The 26282-nt window shown below is 35.8% G+C and overlaps 1 protein-coding gene across 1 annotated transcript in view; it reads right to left on the reverse strand.

The window, feature by feature from the left end:
- Window positions 1–1111: 1111 nt before the first annotated feature.
- LOC131065529 (triosephosphate isomerase, chloroplastic) overlaps window positions 1112–26282 on the reverse strand; it is a 44871-nt gene continuing 19700 nt past the window's right edge. The window contains exons 5-9 of the mRNA XM_058000055.1: window positions 16133–16217; window positions 15785–15917; window positions 15484–15657; window positions 4933–5015; window positions 1112–1435 (exon numbers count right to left, since the gene is read on the reverse strand). Of these exons, the coding sequence (XP_057856038.1) occupies window positions 1379–1435; window positions 4933–5015; window positions 15484–15657; window positions 15785–15917; window positions 16133–16217 (532 nt within the window). The 3' untranslated portion in view covers window positions 1112–1378. The remainder of the gene's footprint in view (window positions 1436–4932; window positions 5016–15483; window positions 15658–15784; window positions 15918–16132; window positions 16218–26282) is intronic.

Raw genomic sequence — 26282 nt, forward strand, 5'->3', positions numbered from 1 at the left:
GAACTGGAATAACATTACTAAAATTGTGACGATGATGAAACCACTCATGGCTAGCCACCTTAGGTAAGCCTTAACACAAAACTCCTTCACACATGTTCTTGAACAAATTGATAGAGGTTCCTATGACAACCCAGACAGCAGGAACAATGTTTGGACCATGCAAGCACCTTCAAAAAAAATTCAGGTGCAGCTTGGAGTGATCATTCATTTTCCAAATGTCTCAGGTATTTTGGCAAGAGCAGATAACCTTGCATTAGTCACGAAATCAATGCAGACCCCCTCCTTCAGCTTGCACAAGTGGTTGAAAGGACTAATGAAGCAGAGAATAACTAATGAGGCTATCAAAGGATCATCGTATTTTCAGCTGTATTAACAACTGCCTATTAGTTTATGCTGTTATGATTTTGCATTCATGTTAATGGTCACTTCTATTATTCTATACCAATTTTTTTCACTTCGTATCTACAGACTAATGCTTCTAGGATATATCTTCCTGGGTCAGCTTGATTGTTATAATCATCCATGATATAGCATGCTTTTTGACTTGAAGTTGATGGTTTATGGTCTTAATGCCTTGCATTTTGGATACCAATTACTGACGTATGCTCTTTTACATAATTTTTTCTCAGGAAGCCTTATTCAATGAAAATCTCATTGAATTTTTACATGATGCCACAATAAAATTTAGTATGTTCTCTTCATCTCAAAAAGACAATATTCCAAGGTAGCAGGGCAAATACTTTGACAAAGAATTGAACAGAGCTTGCTGCGGCATAGAAGTTTTCACTCCAAGCAAATCCACAGAAAATAAATTATACATAGCATAATACTAGAAAATATTCCTCTTATCTTAAATTTGTCTTCCAAAACTTGCTCTCAAGTTTTGCTGGTTCTGGATTTGTTTCTTTTTTTCTTTTTCGGTTTTCTGTGACGTATGACAAAGATACTACCAAATGTATGCTAGTTACATTTTCAAAATCGAAAAGCAAAACTCAATTCTATTAACCACTGTGTTATTCTAAAAAAAAAGATCCAATTATCCAATTGAAACATAATAAACCTGATTTTGCAATGCAAGCCTTCTCATAGAAAACAAGTAAATGATAATCTCTTGAAATCTAAATGCGCATGTAAGTTAGCGCAGATTATTTAACTACTCAAGATTAATACTGGTCAAAAATGAAAGAAAATATTATTTTACTGATCCACTATTAGACAAGTCAAGAGAATGTAGCTATGCCAAATGACGGATCATACATTGCCTCTGCTTTGATCTGATCATATCAGTGATATAAATCAAGCTGCCTTTGGAATCAAACATCCAGATGTCTCTTTGCCCTAAGCACCCCAATCTATTACGCATAACAATCTAATGACCTTAAGCAGCCACCCTCTTTGCTGTGACAGAGTTGCAAATAGTAGCGAATTCCGGTCCCTGGCAACATAATACAAGTTAAATACAGAAATACAAGAGTGTTTTATGTGGAGTAATTGATTGCCAGAAATTCAAAACAAGAGGCATTACTAGGAGCCACTACTATCCCACAGACAAAAACTGAAGAATATCTCATTGCACGTTCATACAAGGATTCTGCAAGGTTGTTTAAAAAAATTAAATCAAAGAAGCAACAAATGAGGAAAAAACAAGAATCAATAGAACAAGATATACAGAGTTGCATGGAAAATTGAAATCAATATGATATCAAATAGGTATATAAATAGATACAGCAATTATAAGAATATGCATGTATTCAATTATTAAGTTATCTAAGAACAGAGAACATCCCTGTTAAAATATTGTTTACATATGTGTGTGTGTGTGTGTATGCGCACGTGTATATGCACGACTTTTTAATAATTATTTATTTTGCAAATTGGATAGGAAATTAAATATCGTGATGTATCGAGCAATATTGGGTAAGACCAAATATTGGCTCACATACAGATATATCTGGATATGGTATCCATGTTGTATCTATCAGTATCATATTGGCATCGAATATCCAATATTTAGATACACATGTATCTAAACAGATGGGAGAAACTAAATAAAAAAAAGTATTTGGCTTTAGTACTCGGTGGTGGAAAAACTTTGATGTGTTTGCTTATTTGGTTTCCTCTCGAAAAATTATGCAAGTTCATAAAAAGGCATGTCATTTCAAGCCCATATGCAAAAGTTATTTCTTCCAAAAGATGGAGGATAAGAGGAGAATCCAAGAGAAGTGGATGTCCTACTCTGTCCTTTTAAGCAAGAGGATGTGAAAAGTCACAAAAATGAGAGGAAAGGTTACACAATGTCTCATTAATGAAATAAAGATGAAAGGTCACACGTCTCTTCATTTCCTAAGGCTTTGAAACAAGCATCGATGGAGTTTGTAGAGTTTTGTATCTATGGGAGCTATTTGTGAGCGTTGTTCTCATATTTTGGTTGTACTGAAGCCATTTAGAGTACTTAAGTGAGTCTGGCTCACATTTTGGTGGAGATTTTACCCACAATGGATTTCTCTGCATTATTTCTTGTGTCTCAATTGTTATGTGATTACTTTTTCACTTAATGTTCCTGACTGAGATCTGATTGTGTGCAAGAGTTACCCAATTTAATTGCTCTCATAACTTACTCTATCTAATTTCTGAAATTTGGAGACTAACCTAAGGAGTATCCTTGGTAGCTTAAGGATCGAAAAGTATATGGAAAATGATAACAAGGATTAGCTAACAATGTTTTAAGCTCTATTTTTCTTTGTGTTTCCTCCATAAGCAATATGATATTACTCAATATTTGTCTATAATATGGCTATGGTTTTCAGTATTTATAGATGTCAATGGTATTGTCTCCGAGGCAATTTGTATGAACAATATTTGACATCTATATTTACTACTTTTAACACCTAAATTTACATATCCAAAAAAACATATCACAGAATATTAAACCATGCATGTCAAATTCTCAAACACCTTGTGTCAAATCAGATCACACTTGTTTGATGGCTTGAAGCTATGTCACCAAACAAATGAATTGGTAAAACAAGCAATCACACTCAATTTGATTTCTTGCATGTCACCAATAAGTATGAATCTCAAAGGATCAACATATTAAAATTTAATATGAACTCAAAATCAAGGCTCTAGAACCTCCTCTTGGTACTCATACATGTCATTAGTTGCTATCTTGATTGGCAAGGAATGCTACCAAATAATCATGTATCTAATAACCACAGGAATCTTCCAACAACAAAAGTACACTTGTACATAGTCAGTCCATAAACATAAAATTTTGGATGCCCCTTGTACAGTAAGAATCAAGCATTAGTCCGTGGAAGTGACCTCCCTTGAACAAAATATATTGAATTTTTTAATACACAAGTATAAGGACTTCAACACCATACATCTATGCAATGCAAACAATTCAGAGATCATTTCCCAATAGAACACATACAAAACCTGTAATCTCAAAAAACATGCAGACATCAAAAACAATCTGCTGTCCTACTTCCAGTCTGGCAATAAATGCAGACACTGAACAAATCTCATGCATCTGTAGTGGCTATGTCCAGTAAAAATAGGAAAAAGAATACATGTTCAAAAAAAAAATACATGACAACCTGTTTTAAGTGAATATGCCAAATCTGTTAATTATGTGAAAAGCAAGAACCACCAAGACATGGTGTAAGGGATAGAGACACAACTATTCAACAGATGATTCAAAGATCAAAATCGCAAAATAGAGTGTTTCCATAACAAGAAACAACATACGAAATGCCACAAGACATCAGTGGCAAAGAGCTAGATGCATAAACAGAAAATTCACACTATCATCGTAACAATGCAAACGAGGGAACAAATACATATGGAATATGTGAGAAGGAATATGACCAACAGGAAGAAGTAACTCCAGAATATCCCAAAATAGAAAGAAATAACTCCCATGGAAGATGCCAACAACTCACTCCCTGACCCACTTCTAACAAGCCTAAGCAAGCTAAGCCCAAGTGTAGGAAAAGCACATAACAACTATATGAATAAAATAAAAACCTACACTAACAAAATCATGGCCTGTAAATAGTATTCTTAATTCAAAATAGCATACCAGTTGACAATGAATACTTGTGAATAACAAAGTGAGCTTGCACAGAAACTTAAATCCTAAACAAGGCTCCAGCATCTCATTTCTGTCCAAACATGTGTGGCAAACTATGGGTTTAAAACTATTTTGAGTAGATACAATTAAATCAAGAATTTCAGTCAATCAAAGTTAAATAGACACAGACGCCCAAAATAATGAACCTTCGATTCCAATGAAAAACATTTCCTTCAATTTTGACGTTTTTCCATTTTCAGTACTCCTCCTGATCCGAGGAGGAGGAAGATGATTCATATCCTTCAAAGGTGTTACGAATTTATGAAATAGGCAGAAAAATTTTTAAAAGATTAATTTACAAGTAGATACAACTGATGGTTGTTGTAATGAAACCTAGAAGTATTCAAGTAGGTGTCATTTCTCACTAGCTGTCTCTTGTAAAATGCATGATGCAGGTTGCATTATGGCACTCAAAATGAATGATGCATGTCGCATTATGGCACCCAAAATGAATGTCTTATTTCTTGAAAAAATGGTGCAGTAATCTTGTAAGCTCAACAACAGCGCTAAAATGGCAATCTACTTTCAATTTATATAGATACAAGCCCTTTCAGCACAGCTGTTATAGTCATGTATCAAACTAATCACATACTTGACCAAGGCAGCTTAGGAAATGAAAGTCTATTGTAAGATTTCAATTTTAGTGTTTACTGATGACATCTCTTGACCAGTAAAATCACACCTACAAAGTTACTTTGATATTCAACAATGTTTGAATCTAGAGTGAAATTTTTTTACAGCACCAATAAATCAAAAACGCTAATAGATATCAACTCACTTAAGCTGAAGATTACCTTCAAAGAAGCACCACCAACAAGAAAACCATCTATATCTTCTTGCTTAGCCAACTCTAAGCAATTGCTTCCATTTACAGAACCTGCAGACAGTAGCACAACTCAACACAAAAAGCTTTACATAAATAAAATAAATGCACAAATTAAAAGCTAATCGCAAGAATTATGATACGCAAAAAATGGCCAAGAGCAATGTTTAAGTTGAAGTAGACCAACTTTATCAAAACAAACAAACAAACAAACTTAGCTATATTCAAAGAAATATTCTCACAGATAGGAAGAAATAGAAACATAGGCCAGACATTAACAGGCTAGACAGTATTAACATTTTTTTCCAACATCGCAGTTATATAGAATGAGACAGTTTTATTGGGCATTCATGGCCATGAATAGAGAAAATACAACAAAGTTTCTATCGAACAATTTAGCAGCTTAGATTACAGATGGCAGCTCAAACTTCTGTTAACACTATTTGGCCAAAATGCCTATTCCCAACCAGTGCGAAGTAAACAACGGAGCCCATGTGTTAAGAATGGTATAATTATTGAATATAAATTATAAACACAGGAAGTCATAAACACCTTGAAACCCCAGGTCAGAATATGAGAGCTTTGAAAAGAAATCTTGTGCCAATTCAATAAGTGTCAATTTCAATGATTTTGACAGGCATCTTCATTTGATATAATAAAATTGTTCAAAGGAGAGTTGAACTGTTAACCTTCAAGTCTGAATGAAAGGATTTCCACCAACACAGGTGTTCGTGTCTTGTGAGCGTAAGGCTAAAAACATTGTTTTGAAATATGTTTAGCTTGTATGAAAGGAAAAAACCCTTAAAAACTTACAAATAATTAGTCAGTAAATACTACAATCAGATCTTAAGTACTTTATATTAAACTACACTCTTAAAAATACTCGAACTTGCAATAGTATTCACAAAATCTACTACAATAGCGATATAAGGAAATATTTTATGGCCATAGATTTATTTTCAGATGTTCAGATGCAAGCGATCATTGAAGACATGGGTCATGGAGGATGTAAATGGGACATCTTCAAATAATTTGGCAGTACGCCCATTATTGCACCCACAGATGGTGCAACATACTAGAAACTAAAAGATGAATCAAATTGGAAGGTAGGAGAATGCACAGCATCATGAGTAGTTTCCGTAAAACACAATATCCTATGAAAAGTTTCACACCGAATAAAAACCATCACCTCTCAATGTTAATGTAAATAGCTAAGGTCGGACTCCTTTAGGACCAACACAATTGTTCAAGACAATTACACATTGATTTAATAAAACAATTAAAGACGTGAATGATTTGTATAAATATATTTACTTTATTATGCTGATATCATTTAACAACTAAACCCGCCACCCTTGGTACATGTTAATGAAGAGACACGATGTTTTATGATGACGGACTCTTGGAAGAGTCGTGATGGTTAAAGGAACACATATCGGGCGTATATAAGACTTTGTCTCCATCCTCCAAAGGCATCGAATGATTAATACATAAGCAGATCAGGCATTCAGATCAGATCGTCTCCTTCTTTGACAGCAACAACGATATCCTTCAGCAGTTCGTGTTCCTCTAGCAGATCGTATTCATTCATTAGTGGTGTGCTCTCTTTCTCTAGGCAATTCATCAATCTAGATGTTAGATCAAATAAGGATTGACCTTCATTAAGCAGTCCTCACGGCTACAGCAGTTCAAATTGGTTACAGCAGTCAAGGGTGAATCAATGACTTCAAAGAGTGAAGTGAATCATTGTAACATTACTTGTCATACTTGGAATAATAAACTATACTTCATTGCTGGGTTTTTTCACCTTCAAGAGGAAGGTTTTCCTTCTTGTTGGATTTGTATGTCCAGACACTTGAACATGACATTAGCCACAAACAACAGCTATTGTGACAATTCACACACGAAATGTCTTCGTGCTAAGCTCTAATACCAAATATTATTTTCACAAATGAAAGGAGATAGGCAAGGATGACAATGACAAAGCTACAAACCCCAACATCAATAATTTCATTATTGTAAAGAAAATTATATCACAAAGCTTTACAGCTCCCTTCGATCTCCCCAGAGAACTGAATGTTCATTTCCTTCCAAACTCTTCAATATTATTCTTTATAGTAGTACTACCTGTCTTTAGATCAATTCCTAACATTAAGGTCTCCCTCACTAACAATTATTTTTTATAAAGGATGAAAAAAATTATTTGTAATATTCAGAAGGGAAGAAAAAACTAAAAAATGGACATTTTCAAATATTTATTTTCATTATAACTAATCATATATATAGCATTCAGATACCCATATTGACAATTTCATAATTGTATTTCTCAGTATTTCTCCAAATTTCCTAGGCATAGTGAATTTTGGGACAGCAATTTTTTTCAGAATTTTTGGGACAGCTATCAAAATAATATATAAGAATTATTATTTGAACTTTTAACAGAAGATCCACAATTAGTTTTGGTTTTCTAAGATTCTAATTGTGAAATGGATAAAATATAGAGTGGAATCAGTTATCTTCCTCTTTTTCTTGAGAATCCACAACCAGTTGGATATCCAAACCTCCAGTGTCCTATTGCTCAAATCTTGTGGTCTCCTTCAAAGAGACTTCTTTGTTTACCACAAGAGACTCAATCTGACTCAAACTTACAGGCCCCAGAGGCCCCTCAATGTTGATAGCCGCCTTCTTCATTGCCAACTGAAAGAGAGGAGAGCCCATCACCGAAGGAGCACCCCCAATTTATCCTCAGACCATCCACAACTGGGCAGCAGCTTTCCTAATTCCTTTCTGCATCCAATAAGTGTATGAAACTAAAGGGCTCTTCAAAGGACACTGTACCAATTTATGCCCCAACTAGTTGTACCAAAAGCATTTAATGGCAGCCCATCAGAATTGATAAATTGAATCTATGAGCCTTTCAAAGACAATGATGGAAAGCAAGATAAGTTTTTGAAGATCCATCAAGACAAACACTCACAACTCTGTATTGAGAAAGATTCAACTTGCTGTCAATTCTAATAAACTCACCCACTTTGTCAACCAATTATTTTATCAATCCTAGGTCCCTAGATCCCTCATAATCAAAGGAAGATTATATGAGAAAATCCATATTGGAGCTTTGGTGATAGTGACAGCTGATGGATCAAATAATGGGGTCCAAGGGCACACATAAACACCGCATTTCCAAACAACTAAGGCCATCATTCCATACAAAATGACAGCCCTCAACCATCTCAAGTTTGAACAATAAAAAACCTTTCTCTAGTAGAGACAGCATGGACCACAATCAAACAACTTTCATCCAAAGATTTATTTCATCAAAACAGGGTTGCTTCCCAACAATCACTAAAGATATACTGTCAATTGCCATTGCCATAGAATATAAATATTTATCTGAATTAGCAATTTTTGCACCTCAGTGGCCACGACCACAAGAACATGACCCAAAAATAAAAGTGGTGGAATCTCCTGCATTTCTGCTTTATTGACAAACTCATTCTATTCAAAACCACTTCATCCTTGTTCCACACAAAATCACGGTCCTCAACTATCTAAAATTTGTCCAAGAAAAAATCTTTCTCTAACAGAGATAAACAGGAGACCACAATGTGCTTACAATCATCTAATGATTTATTTCATCTGAAGAGAGTTGCTTCCCCAAGAATATGCTTACCAAGTATTCGCTGCCAGTTGTCATTGTTATAGAATGTAAATATTCATCTAAAATTGGCAATCAGTGCACCTCATCAACTAGGAGCAAAGGAATATCAACCAAAAATAAAGGTACTCGAACCTCCTAGGTTTTAAAATCACCAACAAGCTTATTCCCAGAACGTAATTTAGTGGAGAGAGCCTTATCTGGAACACCTCCATCCCTTTTCCCCAACCTATCCAACCACATCTTCACCCAAAGAATGGCAAAATCAAGAATGGGTAGCTGCAAGCAAAATTGGAAGAAGGGCCTACAAGAGTCCATGAACCAAGAGGGAGACAACTACTCTCAAATGTATCTTCATAACCATTGGAAGCAAGCAACAGAACAGGAATTTCATTTGGTTGTTGGATTGAGCATTTACATGATTTAAAAAGAAGATAGTGCTGAGTTGTAAGCACATGTATGGGAATTGAGCAGTACTGCAAATGCATCTTGTAATTGATGCATGTTTAAAATTGCTATTAGAGCAATCAAACTATTTGAGCAAGAAGGGATGTTTATCCACCCATCATGTGTAATGTCACCTTTTGGGATTGTTCTAAATCTTGCCCTTGCAAATATCAAAGTCTGCTAATTTTCTCTCTTATTAATTCTGATATTAGATATTTATCCCTTGATCCATTGACTTTCTTGTCTTCTTTGATCTAATGGATGATTGCTCCCAAAATGAGACCACCTCTTTTTTATATCCTCCAATATAAGGAAGAGTGGCACCTCTTCACCATGTCTGCCCTTTGCAATGGTCACAACCTTCATAATTATCACCTTTTGAAAGAGACACAACCTTTCATAATTATTACCTTTTGAATAAGTCATAACCCTTCAGTTATTTCTGCATTTTTGAAAGAATCGCTTCATTATTTACTTCCCATTCCTCCTTCTTCCATTTACCTTTCCTTATTTCTATGCTCCATTCTTTTTCCCCTTCCTCCTTGTCCTCTTTCAAATGAACTCTTCTCCCTTTTATATCTCATGTTTGAGGAGTCACAACTCTTCATGTAGCATGCCTCTTGATTTTTCATTGAACTTAATTAACTTGTAATTATAGTATATTATATTTATTTATTTATATTTTTATTTCATTATTATTATTTATTATTAAATCCTATTTCAAAATAGGGACATTATAGTCCACCCCACCCAAGATTACTTGTCCTCAAGCAATGATCATGGATTGTTAAAAACGATTCCCAATATGAAATGGCTTTGAAAACACACATGGAATAAACTTGTTGAAAACACATCGAGTATGAACCAAACACGGAGCATACACATAAAAACACAAAGCATACACATGAATATATGCAAACACAAAGTATAGACACAAATACACTGTGTTGTTAGATCCCTTCTTTTTTTTTCAAGCTAGAAAGTGAGCCTAACCCCATCTGTTAATCTTTAGAGGATCCGGTTGATACTGAGAGGGGGGGGGGTGAATCAGTATTAACAAGAATTTCAAACTTAAAACTCAACCTTATAGAACTTTACCAAATAAATCATAAAGCAGTAATAAACTCTTTACAAGTACCGATAATCACTGATAATCATCTGCTAAACTGATTTATCATGTCTGCACATTAAGTGTTCATTTACCATGCATTGACTGAAAATAAAACATAACAACACATAAAAACATTCACCATATGAACACCATGTTTTTCACGTGGAAACCCAAATTGGGAAAAACCACGATGGGAATTGGTACCCATAAATATTTTGCACTCTTTCGGAATATGCCGTGTTAGGAGCCAAGCCCTGTTAGAAGCTTACAATGATGTCCTGTTAGGAGCAGACCCTGTTAGGAGTCACCCAGTTAAGGGATTTAGATAATGAGCCCTGTTAGGAGCTATGACCTGTTCGGATTAACCTCGCAAGAGGATTTAACACTCAGATACTGAGCTACCCGGTTAAGGGATTTACAATGTAAGGTCTGTTAGGACCTACCCGGTTAAGGGATTTTAGCTGCTGCAATTGTTAGAGAACAACAGTGAATGATCGGGGTATAGCACTTAACTGCTTGCTTGATTAGATCCCAAATCTACTCCAAATCTACAACACTCTGGTTCGGCTTCACACACTTCTCAAAACCACCGACACAACAAACATCAACTGTACCGGCCTAAATAACCTTTACAACTTACTCGGTTACAAAACCCTAAGACTTACATCATAGATCATCACAGATCTTTACAACTCATTACAGATCATCATATGGATCATTACAATCAATTACAAATCAATATCAACCGTTGAGTGATCGCAACTCATCACAACAACTCGATTTGATACAAAGTCAAACCCTTAGCTCATTCCGCTAAGCACTTTGCACATTCCCAAGAAATTCCATCTTGATCGCGCCAAAACATAATTCAAACACTTCACGCGGGTTGTGTCACGTCACCACCAACATATGAACTTGATGTAGATCACCGTCAAACCAAAAATCATTACTGGTTAAGAGAATTATTTAACGGTCCTTAAACCCTTGGAAAAATATCACAGAAATCATAAACATGACTTCCAGTAACCAAAACATGATGTGGTTCCGGTCAGATACATATTACAATGATACAAACTCATATTCCAAACCGCAACACTTCAATCATCACCAATCTCCAGAATCAATCAAAACATTTCCTCGTTTACCGGTTAAGGTCCTAATTCTCAGTTCATTGTCCTCAATACCGGTAAGGCATTTCCGGTAGACCAAAAAGACCAAGATGACAAAATACAACATAGTAAACATCAATTGCCATCAATGACAACACAAATAACTGATCAAAGTCATCCAATCATACAATCTCAATCTCTTCATCACAATGTCATCACAAACAATCCTTTACCGGTTCAGTCATCATTCTTCATCTGCATCAGTTATGCCAAACATGCCAACACCCATCTTCCTACCCATAATCCATTTTGAACCAAAAAGTGAACCTTACCCCATCCTTCTGCCCATAATCCATTTTGAACCAAAAAGTAGGCCTAACCCCATCCTTCTGCCCATAATCCATTTTGAAGCAAAAAGTCGGTCTAACCCCATCCTTTTGCCCATTATCCATTTTAAGCTAGAAAGTTGGCCTAACCCCATCCTTCTTCCATAATCCATTATGAGCCAAAAAGTGGGCCTAACCACATCCTTCTACCCATAATCCATTTAAAGCTAGAAAGGGGACCTAACCCCATCTTGCTGCTCAAAAGTAAGCTCAAGTTTGCCTTAAATAGGAATGATATTCAACAAATTGCTTCCTTTCTCTTCCAACGCCCTTGAGCCCTTTGGCTAGTTTGCACTGACTATCTTCTATCCCTCAGCCTGGCAAGAACAGTCCTCTAATACCATTTGTAATGTCCCCTTTTGGAATTGCCCTAAATCTTTCCCTTGTAAATATCAAAGTCTACTAATTTTCTCTCTTATTAATTCTGATATTAGATATTTCTCCCTTGAACCATTGACTTTCTTGTCTTCTTTGATCTTATGGATGATTCCTCCCCAAATGAGACCACCTCCTTTTTACATTCTCCAACGTGGAGGAGAGTCACACCTCGTCACCATGTCTGCCCTTTGCAATGGTCACAACCTTCATAATTATCACATTTTGAAAGAGACAACCTTTCATAATTATTACCTTTTGAAAGAGTCCTAACCCTTCATTTATTTCTGCATTTTTGAGAGAATCACTTATTTATTTTCCATTCCTTCTTCTTCTGTTTACCTTTCCTTAATTCCTATGCTCCATTCTTTTTCCTCTTCCTCCTCGTCCTCTTTCAAATGAACTCTTCTCTCTTTTATATTTCATGTTTGAGGGAGTCACAACTCTTCATGTAGCATGCCTCTTGATTTTTCATTAAATTAATTAATTTGTAATTATAGTATATTATATTTTATTATTTATTTATTTATTTATATTTTAATTTAATTATTATTATTTGTTATTAAATCCTATTTCAAAAAAGGGACATAACATCAAGGATGACCATGAGGAGTTTGTCCACTTGGGAGATACAAAGAGAGATAACATGTATGAGCAAATATCATTTTCAGCCTTTACATACCCATAGTTATGATTGGCAACTCATGTTCACTTGTAGTGGCATATCAAGGAAGGAATAAGTGGGATTGTACTGCAAGAAAAAATTGGCAACAACTTCTTCAATAGCTTTATAAAATCAGCAAACATCATAACATAGGCAACAAGATTGTTTTTTCTCCCTTGTTTTAGCATATACATTTCTTTCATGACGATGTGTTGTTGAAAATATCAAGAACATTTGTTTTCTACCTTCTTGTAACTTGTAAGTTTCTTTGATGATAATGCATTGTAGCAAAGATCAAGACCACTTGCAATGACATCTATTGTACATATGATTTGAGCATCTTTTCAAATTGTTTAAATGTTTCAGTTGTTGGTAGAGCAATGGGAACTAATAACTCTCGTATGGGCAAGCATGGGAAGTATTCTACTCATCATGAGTGAGCATGGACTTTCCGATCTATGGTAACAATACGAAAGTAAATAACTTGATTTCAATTTGTATCACTAGCAACTTATTGTGCATGGCAATAAGCAAGGAAAAGAAAGGCGCTACAAGGGAGAAAGCATCCAAAGCATGAGGCTGGGCAGCAGCTTCTAGCAACAAAAACATCAAAATAATTTAATTGTATCTTTTCCATTGTACTTCACATAATATCCCACTGCAGTATACTGGACAAACAATTGTTACTATAAGGAAGAGCACTTCAGTATGATTAAGTTGTTGCAGTACACATAGATGCACTTCAATAATTGAAATATTGTTGTACAAGTCTGATTTCAGCACCACACAGTTGTTATAGTATGGTTGGGGATTACAGTGATCATAGGTGACTACTTCCATCATCATGTAGATTATAGGTATGCACATAAGGAGCTGCAGTAGATATGGCTAAATTATGCATGACTATTTCAATTGTTGTGTGCACCTAGTACATGGTTATAAGTTTCCAAATCTGATTTCTGATTTCGATGTCACATAAGTTTGATATGCATGTATTGAGCATTGGCAGTCACAATACATTGTACAATGTATGATTCCTCATAATAAGCATGCTTTGTAATAATAAGTATTCAAAACATGATAACTGATTTGTATGTGCAAGAAGTTATAGCATGAAGACGACAACATATACAAGTGTTGCAGAAGGGTTTTTACATTGCATGGCAATTGATTGTGGCATGATTTGGCCATCAAAATGCATTGACACGAATATTTCAGCTAAAAAATTATTTGCAACAGCATCATGTTTGGTTTTCTCTCCATGGGTGAGAGGAAATGCACAAGGGGAAATTGATTACTCTTTCATTCAACATTGAGAAGACCACAAGGTCAACCAGATGGCAAGGATGGCAAGAGTTTGGAATATCCAAATCTATATGAGGCAAATAAATTTGTTTGCATGAGGAAGAAGAATTGACCACCTCTCCTCTATAAGAAGCAAGGTAAATAGCAGGTTTCAAGCATGTTTTATGGAGGATGAACACATCTTTAGGATCTTTCTATGTTGCATGAGGAGGAATATTTCACTAATGCCTAATATCTTGAATACTTTGAGTAAGCAATACACTGGGAACACCTTGAGATGCAAAAATGAGGTGTGAAGAATTTTCTTGCAAGGGAGATGCAGGAAGACCAAAGCAGGAGTTTATTCGCAGGTTGGCATCATGGCTGAAACACCAAAAATTACTTACAAAAATGTAAGCTTTTGTAGAACCAAAAGCCACCTAAAAATGGAGGTCTGATCCATAAAGAACTAAAAAAGTAATCAAATAAATCCATTTACTCCAAAAAGCATCAGCCAACCCAGGAACAGTCATTAACAGGGCTTAAAATAAGGAATTTCATGCATGGTGACAAAACTCTCATGTTCAACTGGTGATGATTACCTGACCAATCATTGGTTATGAAAATGCAAAGTAACACAGATGATGATTACCTGACCAATCGTTGGTTATGAAAATGCAAGGTAACACAGGTGTTGATTTTGAATTTGATTGTTTCAACATTTAGTAAGTTAATGTTACGAAACTACCATGGTCAAAAACATAACTGCCAGTCTGCTACATGCAGAAGTTTTGTCACAAGAATCTGTAGTCATCATAACGGCATAACCCATGTCTCTTCAATTCTTCAACATTTGGGAGTCCTTCATGCATGATAGGGCACTCGCTGGGCATTATGAGACGAGAACAATTTGGTGAGCAAGTGCATAAGAGTGAGAGCAAGTGTGACGAAGTGAATTGGTGATGTATTGGCAGAGTAATCAGCTGTTCTTAATTAGAATTACTCTGAGCCTCTTATAAGTATTTTTGTAGCAGCACAGGGAATATGGAAGACATAGAGGGTATAGGTTACGCTCAAAGAGCTCTTTGTATTGAATTCATTTAACAAAGGAAGAAGAAGAAGAAGAAGAAGAAGATGTATCAATTGCCACTCCCAGCTGATTTTCCCCACCTTTGTATTTACAAGATAAAATCCTTGTCTTAATGTGGTTCATATCTCTTCTATCCATGTTTATAATTGAGTAATGCACACACTGGATACACATTCTACTACCCTGACACACTCTAGTACCATCGCCATTTGAGTAAATCCAAGAAGATGCAGCAGGATTAAGGAAAAAAGGTTTTGTATTTGATTCCCACAAGCAATGTTTTTACAGAAATTACCAATTGTTCATCATTTTGAGGCTATGGCATAGAAACTTTTCATTATCGTCTAGCAGATCCATAGAAATGGCATCTGCTTTGTTGGCCATCTAAAGTGACATACCTCCATAAATAATTCTTGTTTGGGATGCAACTTCAGGTGAAACATTCTTGGATAACCATTCACGGACTGCTAAATGCACTTCCTGAGCTTGTTGAGGAGTAGCCACTTTGCCAGTACCAATGGCCCAAACAGGTTCGTATGCAATAACCACATTAGCCCAGCTAGGCACACAATCTGCAATCCAATATATAGATTGTGAACACTTACTACAATACACATACATCAACCTGAATTTTAACCAAAATCTAGAATCAACCAACATCCACAAACTATTGAATAAGAGGATTTGGGCAATTTTTACCAGTAAAAGCCTTTAGTTGTTCATAGCAGACATCAAATGTTCTCCCTCCTTCACGTTCTTCTAGTTTTTCTCCTATGCATGCAATCACCTTGAGATTCTCACTCAATGCATATGCAGCTTTTTTTCCAATAAACTGCCAAAAAAAGATTTAACTAGTCAAGTTCTAGATCTTACTCTTAAAGAAAAATATCACAGTACACCATTCCAGCTTTGTGTTTGTGACAAACACTGATGATTATGAGGAAAATATCAAACCACTTGCCTATATTTTTGGACATAAAAGAAATGCAACAGAGCTATGACCATCCACAACTTGTAAAAAAAACTACCATATGATTTTAAGATTACCGGATTATCCTCTCCAATAACATGTCTACGCTCAGAATGCCCAAGGATAACCCATTCACAACCTATATCCTTCAACTGCTCCACGCTGGACACCAAAGGAAACAATGCCAGAAAACAATATAAGTTACAGAAGATCAATATGTAACATGATATTGAAAATAAGAAACATGCTTAATTGCATAAATACAAGATATTCAGTAAACTCTGGATAATACTTTCAAGGAAGAATTCAAGGGGAACTTAATGCCCAAAGACTACTAAAACGGATCTGGCAAAGGATAGAATTATTATAGAGTTGACCAGCTACTGATAGCTGTAAATCATAAAAAAGAATATTGAAAAACAATGCACTTCTTTACACAGGAAAGTAACATGATATTGAAAAGAAAAAAAAATGCTTACTTGCATAAAGACAAGACATTCACTAAAAAACTTTCAAAGAAGAATTCAAGGGGAACTTAACGCCCAAACACTACTACAAATGGATCTGGCATATGATAGAATTATTATAGAGTTGACCAGCTACTGATAGCTGTAAATCATAACAAAAAAATATTTTCAATAATCAAAAAACTCGATTCCAAAGACAATAAAAACAGAGAGCCTTTTTATATTTATTATTTAAGTCAATTTATTATTTCCATACTAGAAAGATGAACTTCACAGCTTTTAATCCTTACATCACTATCTAGTTTCAATTGTGATTTAGAAAAAAATCATAACCTGGTATTCTCAAAATCTGTATTTATCCATCAAATAACAAAAACAAAGCACCTTACAAAGTTTTCAAGTAAAGCTGTACCTTGCATGGAAAACTGCCTACCGGTTCATTGATAAAGCCAACATACCTCAGGCTTGCTCTATGTGAAGTTAACTCTGCCTTTGATGTAAATATTATTAGAATTTTTGGATAATCTTTGTGCAGCCATAGCTAAGTTCAGTAAAACCTTCTGCACTTCATGCCAGCAAACGAATATGCTACTTTTAGTCATACGTAGACGTGCATATTTTCTTTTTTTCTCATCCAGCAAACTATTGTAGGTAGACTAGAGAAACAAACAAATTCAATCAAGGCTGAACCCCATACTTTCCAGTTCAAAGCCAAGCTGTTTTCTCTCAAGCAGCTCCTGGGCATCACTATTTTCTTAAGGCATATATTTATCCCTTAGGTATCACAAAATACTCTTAACCACCTTATGAGTGTCATCAAGGGGCCAATTGCCATAAAATAAATCCATGCACCCAAATTAGACAAGAAAAACTCAGACCAAAAATGTAGAGTCTGTAATAATATTCATGGCCAATAACAACAATCCTCATATTAAAAGAATTGAAAGTTTACCGACTCCATCAACTGATATCTTTCACATATGATGCATCTGTAGCATCCAAAATGTTGATCAAGGAAAACCCTAATAAAAGGTTTCAGGATTAAAAACACTTATTACTGTGAACCTTGAGAAAAACTTCACATTTATATGAAAATTATACACCTAAAGACGGAACACATTAAAACTGAAACATAAGTATTTACAAGAGGTGGACGAACAGAGGAAACAAGGGTTAAGTCCCCATAGATGGAACAGCAAAGGAGTACAAGAGAGCACAAACAAAAGAATTCCCTAAAGACAAGGTAGAACCTAATACTGCAACAAAGACTACATGGAAAGTGGAATTTACAACACCAACAATGCAAGATACAATGGGGATAGAAGAAGAAACCCCAGAATTGAATGTGGTCGGAGAGAAACAACATTGCTCATACTGTGGAAAGAATTATTTACAATTGAAGTAGAAATAGATACAAGTAGAGAAGACATCGAAATAGAAGAAGAGGCAACAAAGAAGGAAAACGATAAATAAAGAAGTAGAAGAACTATGTACAAGAATGTTGGAGGAACTTACCAGTGAGAATGAAGAAACAATTGATGCTTAAGAACTCAAGGCTGGTGGGCTATTGTCCTTCTTTGCCACTTTGGTTTTGGCCATAAGCCTATGTATGATGGATGGATTCATTAGATGAAACACACAAACACGCAGTTTCATAAGAATGATAGACTCTGTGAAACTCAATCTTACTGAGAGAGTAAATATGAGCTTGGGTTCTATTCTGGGAACAGTCGCTTTGCTGTTTAGGATGCTTTGCAAAGAATTCCTGCAGTAGAGCATCATGCATCAAGGATGCAGTGTTCTTGAGAGTTCGGCAAGGGACCTTAGAAGATGATTGCTGGTCTACATAGCGAGTTCTTGCACTATAGAGATAGCCAAAGACCACAAGACTGAGTTCAGATGGTCTTCTTCCTGCAAACTCCAAATAAATATGCCTATGGCATGCTGAGTCTTGTCAAAGGCTTCTTGGGCAAGTTCTTGTAGAACAATCCTAGGGAGTTCCACTCTATTATAAGAAGCTTTGCACAGAGGTGAAAAGATGAGGATGGGTCCAATCCCACGAATGGAATTGGAGAAACCTGAGTGTATCATGGGGAGTTGGGCTTGAGATCAATATTCTTTGTGTCATGCCCATGAAGGATGCGAACAGAGAGGTGCAGTACAGCATTGTATTCGTAAACAATCTCTAAGTTGGAGCTAGTAATGGGTAAATGTTGGGTGTTCTTGAGAAGAGACCTAGGCCCAAATTGTGTTGAATAGCATTAGAGCTGGTAAAGTAGAATAGAATGGGATCCTTTTGGGAGAGGTCAAACTCTTGAAAAGAGTAAAGCATGACGACCTGTGTGAGTCTGAAATTATGGATGAGCTAGGTTCTTGATATGCTGTGAAAAGATTCTTGCCAAAGAACTTATTGGTGCTAAAGCAAGCTAGAAATGGAGCGAGCATAAAGTGTGAGCATGGTATTTGTACATCATTTGAACAAGGTTCATGAGGTTCTAAAAAGGCATTAAGGGAGCATTCTAGTCAGGGAGTAAGGACATCTTCATGGAGAGTTGTTGGGTTCCTTTGGGAGTGATGTACTTGTTATTGTAAGGGTTCCAAGAGTTGTTGATTGTGCCTAAGTTGGATACACAGGGATGAGCTAAGGGATGGTGAGTTCGAGGATGTGGATGTTATAGTTCGTCTGAATGAATCAAGTAACTATCTTAACTCAATTATGTTGTGTATTGTGTGTCTCTATTGTATGTGGCTTTGTGGTATTGCATAGTATGGTTTTGAGTTTGCTATAGAATATAGACTTAGGAGGTGGGACAACTTGGATCCACAAAGGACGAGCTGGTCTTAAAGGTAAGGTATATGTTGGGTTTTGAGAAAAGTGTTGTCCTCATAGGAAGACTAAGTATTGAAAAGCTAGTGCCGCATGGGGCTTGGAATCTACCTCCATGACCACTCAAACTAGACTTCATTTTCTTGTTCTCATCTCCATCATCTCCTTCCCTAGAGCCCAGGATCTTCCATCCTTGTTGTGCAGCAAGAGCTGTGCTTCTAATTTGTTATTGTGGTTGTTGAGGTGGAAATTGTCCAATTTTATTGCTTGACTGAAAATGTTTTGAGGTATCCCCTTGATCTCATACGTATTTATTGGTTTCTCTTGTGTTAGATGGGTCGTGAAAGTTGTGGCCACTTGTATGTTTCTTGTGTGGAGTAATGCCCATGTTGTCAAAGAAAGGCCTAATAAGAATCACTCCTAGGAAGAAGAGGTAAGGAAAGGTGCTTGATGAACACCTTTACCTAGACTAGACTTATCCTAGGCAAATGGAAAGTTTTATACAAGTATGAAGGGGTGTTTGATCCCTTGACCATGGGTTCCTAGCCCCCCACTAGAGCATCCCATTCTACAAAAAAATTCAGCCTCCATTCACTTTCATTGAGAAGCTCTTCAATAGTTGCCTTGGCGAAGCATTCCAATTTTAAAGGAACATAACTGAGGATTACCTTCAATTATCTAATGTCTTCTTCATCTTCCTAATCATCAATTTTGCATTTGTCCTAGAGGCCTTCAATTTCTCATTTTCCTTCAATGTCAACATAAGGGTTGGTCGTATGAACAATTTTAACAATAAATCATCACCATGCCTCAATCTTGGCAACATTCCATTACAAGCTCCCAAGATTCTTCTTCCAATTTGAATTTAACTATTGCTCCATAACTTGATCTTCTTTCTTCGCCACCTCTTGTAGTTCCCTCCTTGAGTCCAAGTTCTCATCAAGATTCTTGAATTAATTGACGTCCGATCACATCTCATTAACATAAGAAATATTGACCTAGAATTTTCTTTGAAATTTTGCAAACTAGCCTTCTAGCTTATAATACATGTTAGGGCTTCGTAAAAAAACTACAAAATCTTTCATGCGGGAGTCCAAGTTTTCCTTTATGACTTTAATTGTCTCCAATTTTACGTTGGAAAAATTCATTATGTTGGTCATGACCTTGGTTTCCTTGAAAGTTTCGGACCCCGATTAGGACTTGGATTAAGGTTCCAAATCAATTTTTCATCTTGCTCCCTACTTGCCCCTTCTTCTAAGTTTATTTTAGTACCCCTTCAAACCCCAATCCTAACAAGAACTAGGAACTTCTAGGTCCACGTTCCCTCTCGAGATTTGTTTCCTAACATATATTCATCTTCATCCCTTTCGGACTACAAACCCCAATTGGAACTTGTAACTCTTAAGTTCCACTTTCTACTTCCTCCTTGACCTCGACATCCACAGTTCTTGTTGGACTCCAAAATTTGAGTTTGAAATGGAACTTTCTGTTCCAAGTTTCCATTACCTCTCCACTCCTAACCCCTACGAATCTTAGTTTTGAATTCCAATTTCTTCCCTGCTACCAATGCCCACTAGCCCTTCTATAATTTGTGTTCCATTTCCTCCCTAAGACCCGAACCCGACTAGCATATTTCCTATTCCAACCCACAACCCACTACCGAATCAATGCAAGGTTCCAAAGTTCAAGTTTCCTCCCAAAACTTCACCCCGCGACATTGATGTATTAAGAAAGGATAAAGGTAAACTAAACAATGGAAAGAGTTTCAAAACCACATGAAGTTCCCCACAAGCACCAAGTATTGTACAAGTGTAGTTTTGATATGGTTCCTAGCACCACTAAGGTTCCCAATGAGTGTCTAGTTCCCAACAAGAATTTAAGAATTGAAATAGATATTATAAGAAGCATTTTAAGAGTTCTTGGTGGTCAGTGAAGATCCAACTAATAGGAAGTTGCAAAAGGAAGTTGTCAGAGCATTTTTAAGAACTAGGAACCTTCACCAAGGTTTCATGTTCTCAATCTACCTCTACCTCTAACTTGAAATGAAGAAGAGAGAGATGTGTTTGTCAATGATTTAATGTGCTTCTTAAACCACCTCCTCGATCTGACATAGTTTTGATTCTTTCCCAAAATGCTAACGACTTTTCCGAAGCTGACATATTTCAAAGGAACCTGATAATAAAGTATGTTTCTTCGAATAGTTTGAGCACCAAATGCAATGGCATTCTTACACTCGCATAACTAAATATCATTGATGCAAAGGAGCTCTCCCAACAACATACATTAACTCTATCTACTCTCCATTAATCCTCCCAACTATTGTACCTCAAGTAGTTGACTTTCAATCTGAAATGCCCATTTTAGGTGGTAGTTGTTTCTGCTCACTGATTTTTGTAGTGCTACTTTGTTGTATATTGGAGTTTCACCCTATTATTGTCAAGAAGAGGATTTTGCTTCAATTTGAGGAAGTTGGTTCTTCTGGTGGCAACTCAAAACTATGCAGATGTAGGGTTTGTCTAGGGTTTCAATCATGCCATCCTATAGCAAGGCATTGAAGCAGTGAAACAGTTGAAAGATAAAATGTTGCCAGTAAGCAAAGAGTGTCTCCAAGTTGTATGTATTTCTTCACATAAATCTTTACTACTATCAAGGTTTTCGCATGTCACACTTGTTGACATGATTGTACTGGGCATTTGAAAAAGTGACAGCATTTTAAAATATTACATTGTAATAATCATTTGTTCAATTCATATGGGTTCATGCAATTCAGTTTTGGATTACTAAGTATGCAATTCAGTTGTATAATGCTTATAATTTGATGGCACATGTGCCTAAATTAATTCTTCTATGTTTCCTTTCGTTGCTCTCCTTCCCATTGTCTATGACTCTATAGCCAATCGAATAGGCATAGGCATTGGTCCACCTAATCAATCTCAAATCATTCATACAAATCGTAACATTTACCTATATTGTAGGAAGAAAAAACTCAAGTTGTGGATTCATAACTTTGTAATATAACCAAGGATTTATCATCAAAAGAGCAATGAAATGAATCTATTTCATGAGGGTTACACTTGCACATATTGCATCAGCTATATAGGGGCTTTGAGACAGCTAACTGTTTTTGGCTTAGTAACAATCTTTGGGGCCATGTCAACAGGTTGAGTTTGGCTATCAATGTTTTTGCTTATCTATTGTGTTTGATTTTAATACCTATTTATGTGTCCCTTGGGATCACCCTCCCAAGTCTAAGCAGAGTTTAGAGAGCAAGAGATAAAACCCACTCTCATTGAGTTGGCCTTCAACCCTCCACGATCTGTTGATGACCTGATTTCACTTGCATGGTGACAACCCTAGCCTTGTGAGATTTTGTTATAGGAAAGGAAGTGGAGCTACGATTTTGGCACCCAACAGTACCAATGGTTACGATTCAGCTGTAATGACAGCTCATCTAGTTCCTTTGTTATGGCTTCAAATGTCTACTTTTTCAAGGTAAGGAAATGACACAGATACAAGAATGTGTAGGACACTTTCTTATTTTTGTTTCTCAAGATTATATGTTAAAACTTCAATGAGTATGTTTGTATTCAGTAGTGTCCAGCAAAGTTACATAGGTGTTGCAAATTACAGTGTTATTAGACATAACTAATATGGTGTTTTTACATCATTAACATAGGCAATAAACACTCGTGTGTCCAATACCCCTTGCTTAATGATTAAGCTAAAGAAAATTAAATTTTATCCTAAAATTTGATGAAAGTAATAGTACCAGAAGGTTTAGCCATTAGATCAAGAGATTGTTTATGAGAAGTGTAATCGTGGAAAGATATATCATCAATGTCAAACTAAAGGCTGAATGTAGTGACAATGAACCTCAATGTGATAATGATCATAAAGTTGGTTCTTCATTAAATTTGGGACTCCCTAATTTCGCAAAAATATGGAATCTATATAATTTGAGGAAGTTGTAATGCTGGAAACAAAGGATAACCATATTGCTTTGCAACTAGCATTAGCAGTTAATTTCAACTCTACTTCAATGGAAGATAAGCTACAGGGCATTGAAGTTTACTTTGCCATAAAATATCTCTTGAACCCAAGGAGAAAATATAGCCAATAGTTGATCTCTGAGTTTCAATTGAATCATCCCAAAGAGAATCTATATCCTATTGACCTAGGCAATCGGTCCTTGGATAAAGAATGCCAAAGCCAAGAGTACCTTTCACATATTATAGACTGACTTTGTTGCCTACCCATGAACAATCAAAGGTAAATAACTAGCAAAACCAAGATATGGTCATGTGGATATAATTTATCAATTGCCCACCAAGTGTCTATTGAGTGACAAATTGAGATGATGAATCATAACCTAAGAACTTCAGCCCAATATCCAGGTGTAGTACAGGGATTATAATCAACCATGTAAAAGTATTTCAAATATTTGTACAAACCAACTTAAGCTATAAAAATGAAATCTACACCTAACAAAACTGATAGGGTGCCTAGATGGTCTCGTCTAAAGAAGACCATCCTCGATACCAAAATCAAGTTTATTCAACCAAATCTGGTCAGATCCGAATTTTTAGGGTCTAGCCAAATCTGTTTGATTGGCTCAAGTCTTTTCAAACTGTATAGAATTTTTAGCGCGCTTTTAAAAAAATCATTTTTTGAATTTTTTTTTCCTTCATAAGGAATCATTTTTTTTAATTTTGTAACCATACAAAACATAGATCAAATGAGAAGTGTTGATTTTCATGTTTTTATATCTAGATGAGCAATTGGGAACATAGTCATTTCAATTGTATAAAGCATTCATTCCTAAACTTGAATTAACAAAAGTCATAGAGCAAAATGAATATTTAGCCTCCATTTTTGTTGGTGTTAAAAAGCTAGTCACAATGCGTGTTGTTTAAGCTCCTATAAGTGAATTATTTGAATAGGATTAGTTTCCCATCATAAGCACACAAAAAAGAGAAGGGGAATGGGGGGGGCTGAATCAATATTTTGAACTTTTAAACACATGAAACCACATAAACAAATAGATAGAATAGAGAGAGCAAACATCAACAAGGAGAACACCTAATTTCATGTGGAAAACACTTTCAGGTAAAAAACCACGGCAGATCAATAGCTTTCATTCACGAAATGGGAACCAACCCAGATTACATAAGTGAACACCAACTCTCCTCAAAGCACCAACTTCAGTTTTCACACAAACTCGAATGCTTTGAAACTTATTAACACTTTTCATAATACACCGAGTACTTCAATCACCATATGAAAATTACACACATACCGCTGAAATAGTTCTTGACTTCTTATCTGCAGCAAGTTGAAAACACAACAAAAATATATCCCACACCAAAAGTGAAGACAGCAATTAATAGTAGAAAAATAATCTTGAAAAGCTTAACATGCAGCATACATGCTTTTCTCCGTAAACTCTAAACAAGGAAGGAAAGGCCGAGGCATTTATCAATTACTTTTGAATTCAAAATGATTCCCTTTTTAATGCTGATGTTACACAACCATCATCAGGAATAAGCCGCCCCATTCACAGTCAAACGAAGAATCTATTGTCGCTCAAGAAGGATAAATAAATTAATGTGCCACCAAGAATCAAAGTTTGAAACTGTCAGAGTATACAGACACCTACAGCCATCATACACTAAGAATAATACCATATCGCCTCACTAAATTACCACGTCCAGCAGATGATATTTATTTCATCAAACAATAGCACGGATAAACTATAATTGCCAATAATTAAGAAAATCGCTAACTAGCTTTGACATCAATGACAAAATATTCAACATACTGTAGGTAATCATTTTAATTTCTTGCCTTCGGAAAATTTTATAAATTTTGGTGTTTTTTGCCAACTTGTATTAGTAGAATTTTTACTGCCTATTTACCAAAGGTTGTTCGCTTGTCTAGGAAGGAGCAAACACTACCGGTGGGAGTAATCTTATGTTTTTGAGAAACTATTGATGTGAAACTTCATCTCCATGATCCACTATGCTTGTCTTTACACCATAGAATGCTTAAAATGTTAGGTTGGGTGTTTCCATAATGTTTATTCCGTTTCTGTTCACTTGTGAAGAAAGAATATGCCTATCTGTGAACTAAGTGAACTAGAGGGGTTTCCTAGTGTCATTTTACTTGTATATTGGGTATTGTGAAGAAAGTTGGATGCTATACTCTTTCATTTAAAAATATATGCTTGTGGAACTGAAGTGAATCAAATGATGTTTCTTAATATATGCACTTCTCCATTTATGCTTGAACTAAGTAATTGGTAAATGGAAAATCTTTTACTTATTGCATTAATCTTTTCCTTGTTGCTTTAATCTTTTCATCATTGCTTTAGTTTCTCATTTTGTATGGGGTGATGAATATGACTACCTAGTCACTTAGCATAGGATGAGAGCTATCTCCCCTATTTGGTGTCATTGGGTTAGCTGAACATGTGTCGTCATTCTTATTTCTACCCTTGTAGTGAGTTGTCGCACTTGAGTTAAGTCTTCCATGAGTGCTTATGTCTGTTTGAAGTGTCACATTGGAATCCACACTACCATCAATGGATTGAGATGAGAATGCCTTTCTACTTGAGGTTCTATTGTTTTCACAAATGATGATGATACTGGTGCACATGCAAATTATGCAATCTTACAATATTGTGTTGCAATTGTTAACAGGAAAATATTGCTGGCTATGTTTCCACCCATTTTGTCCTGAGTAATTTTGGGGCATTTAATAGACAATCATGGGAAAAAATAGGCAATCCTAGGCAAAAACAAAACTGAAGTGTGCAACAGATAACCGTTGGAGTGATCTTAGGGACTGAAATAAGTTAAAATCGGGTCAGATTTATGCCAAAGAGGCATAAGATTGTACTTAACTTTGAAGACAGTGGACAAGTGAGCATTTTAC

The sequence above is a fragment of the Cryptomeria japonica genome, chromosome 1, assembly GCF_030272615.1.
Source record: "Cryptomeria japonica chromosome 1, Sugi_1.0, whole genome shotgun sequence".
Taxonomy (NCBI): Eukaryota; Viridiplantae; Streptophyta; class Pinopsida; order Cupressales; family Cupressaceae; genus Cryptomeria; species Cryptomeria japonica.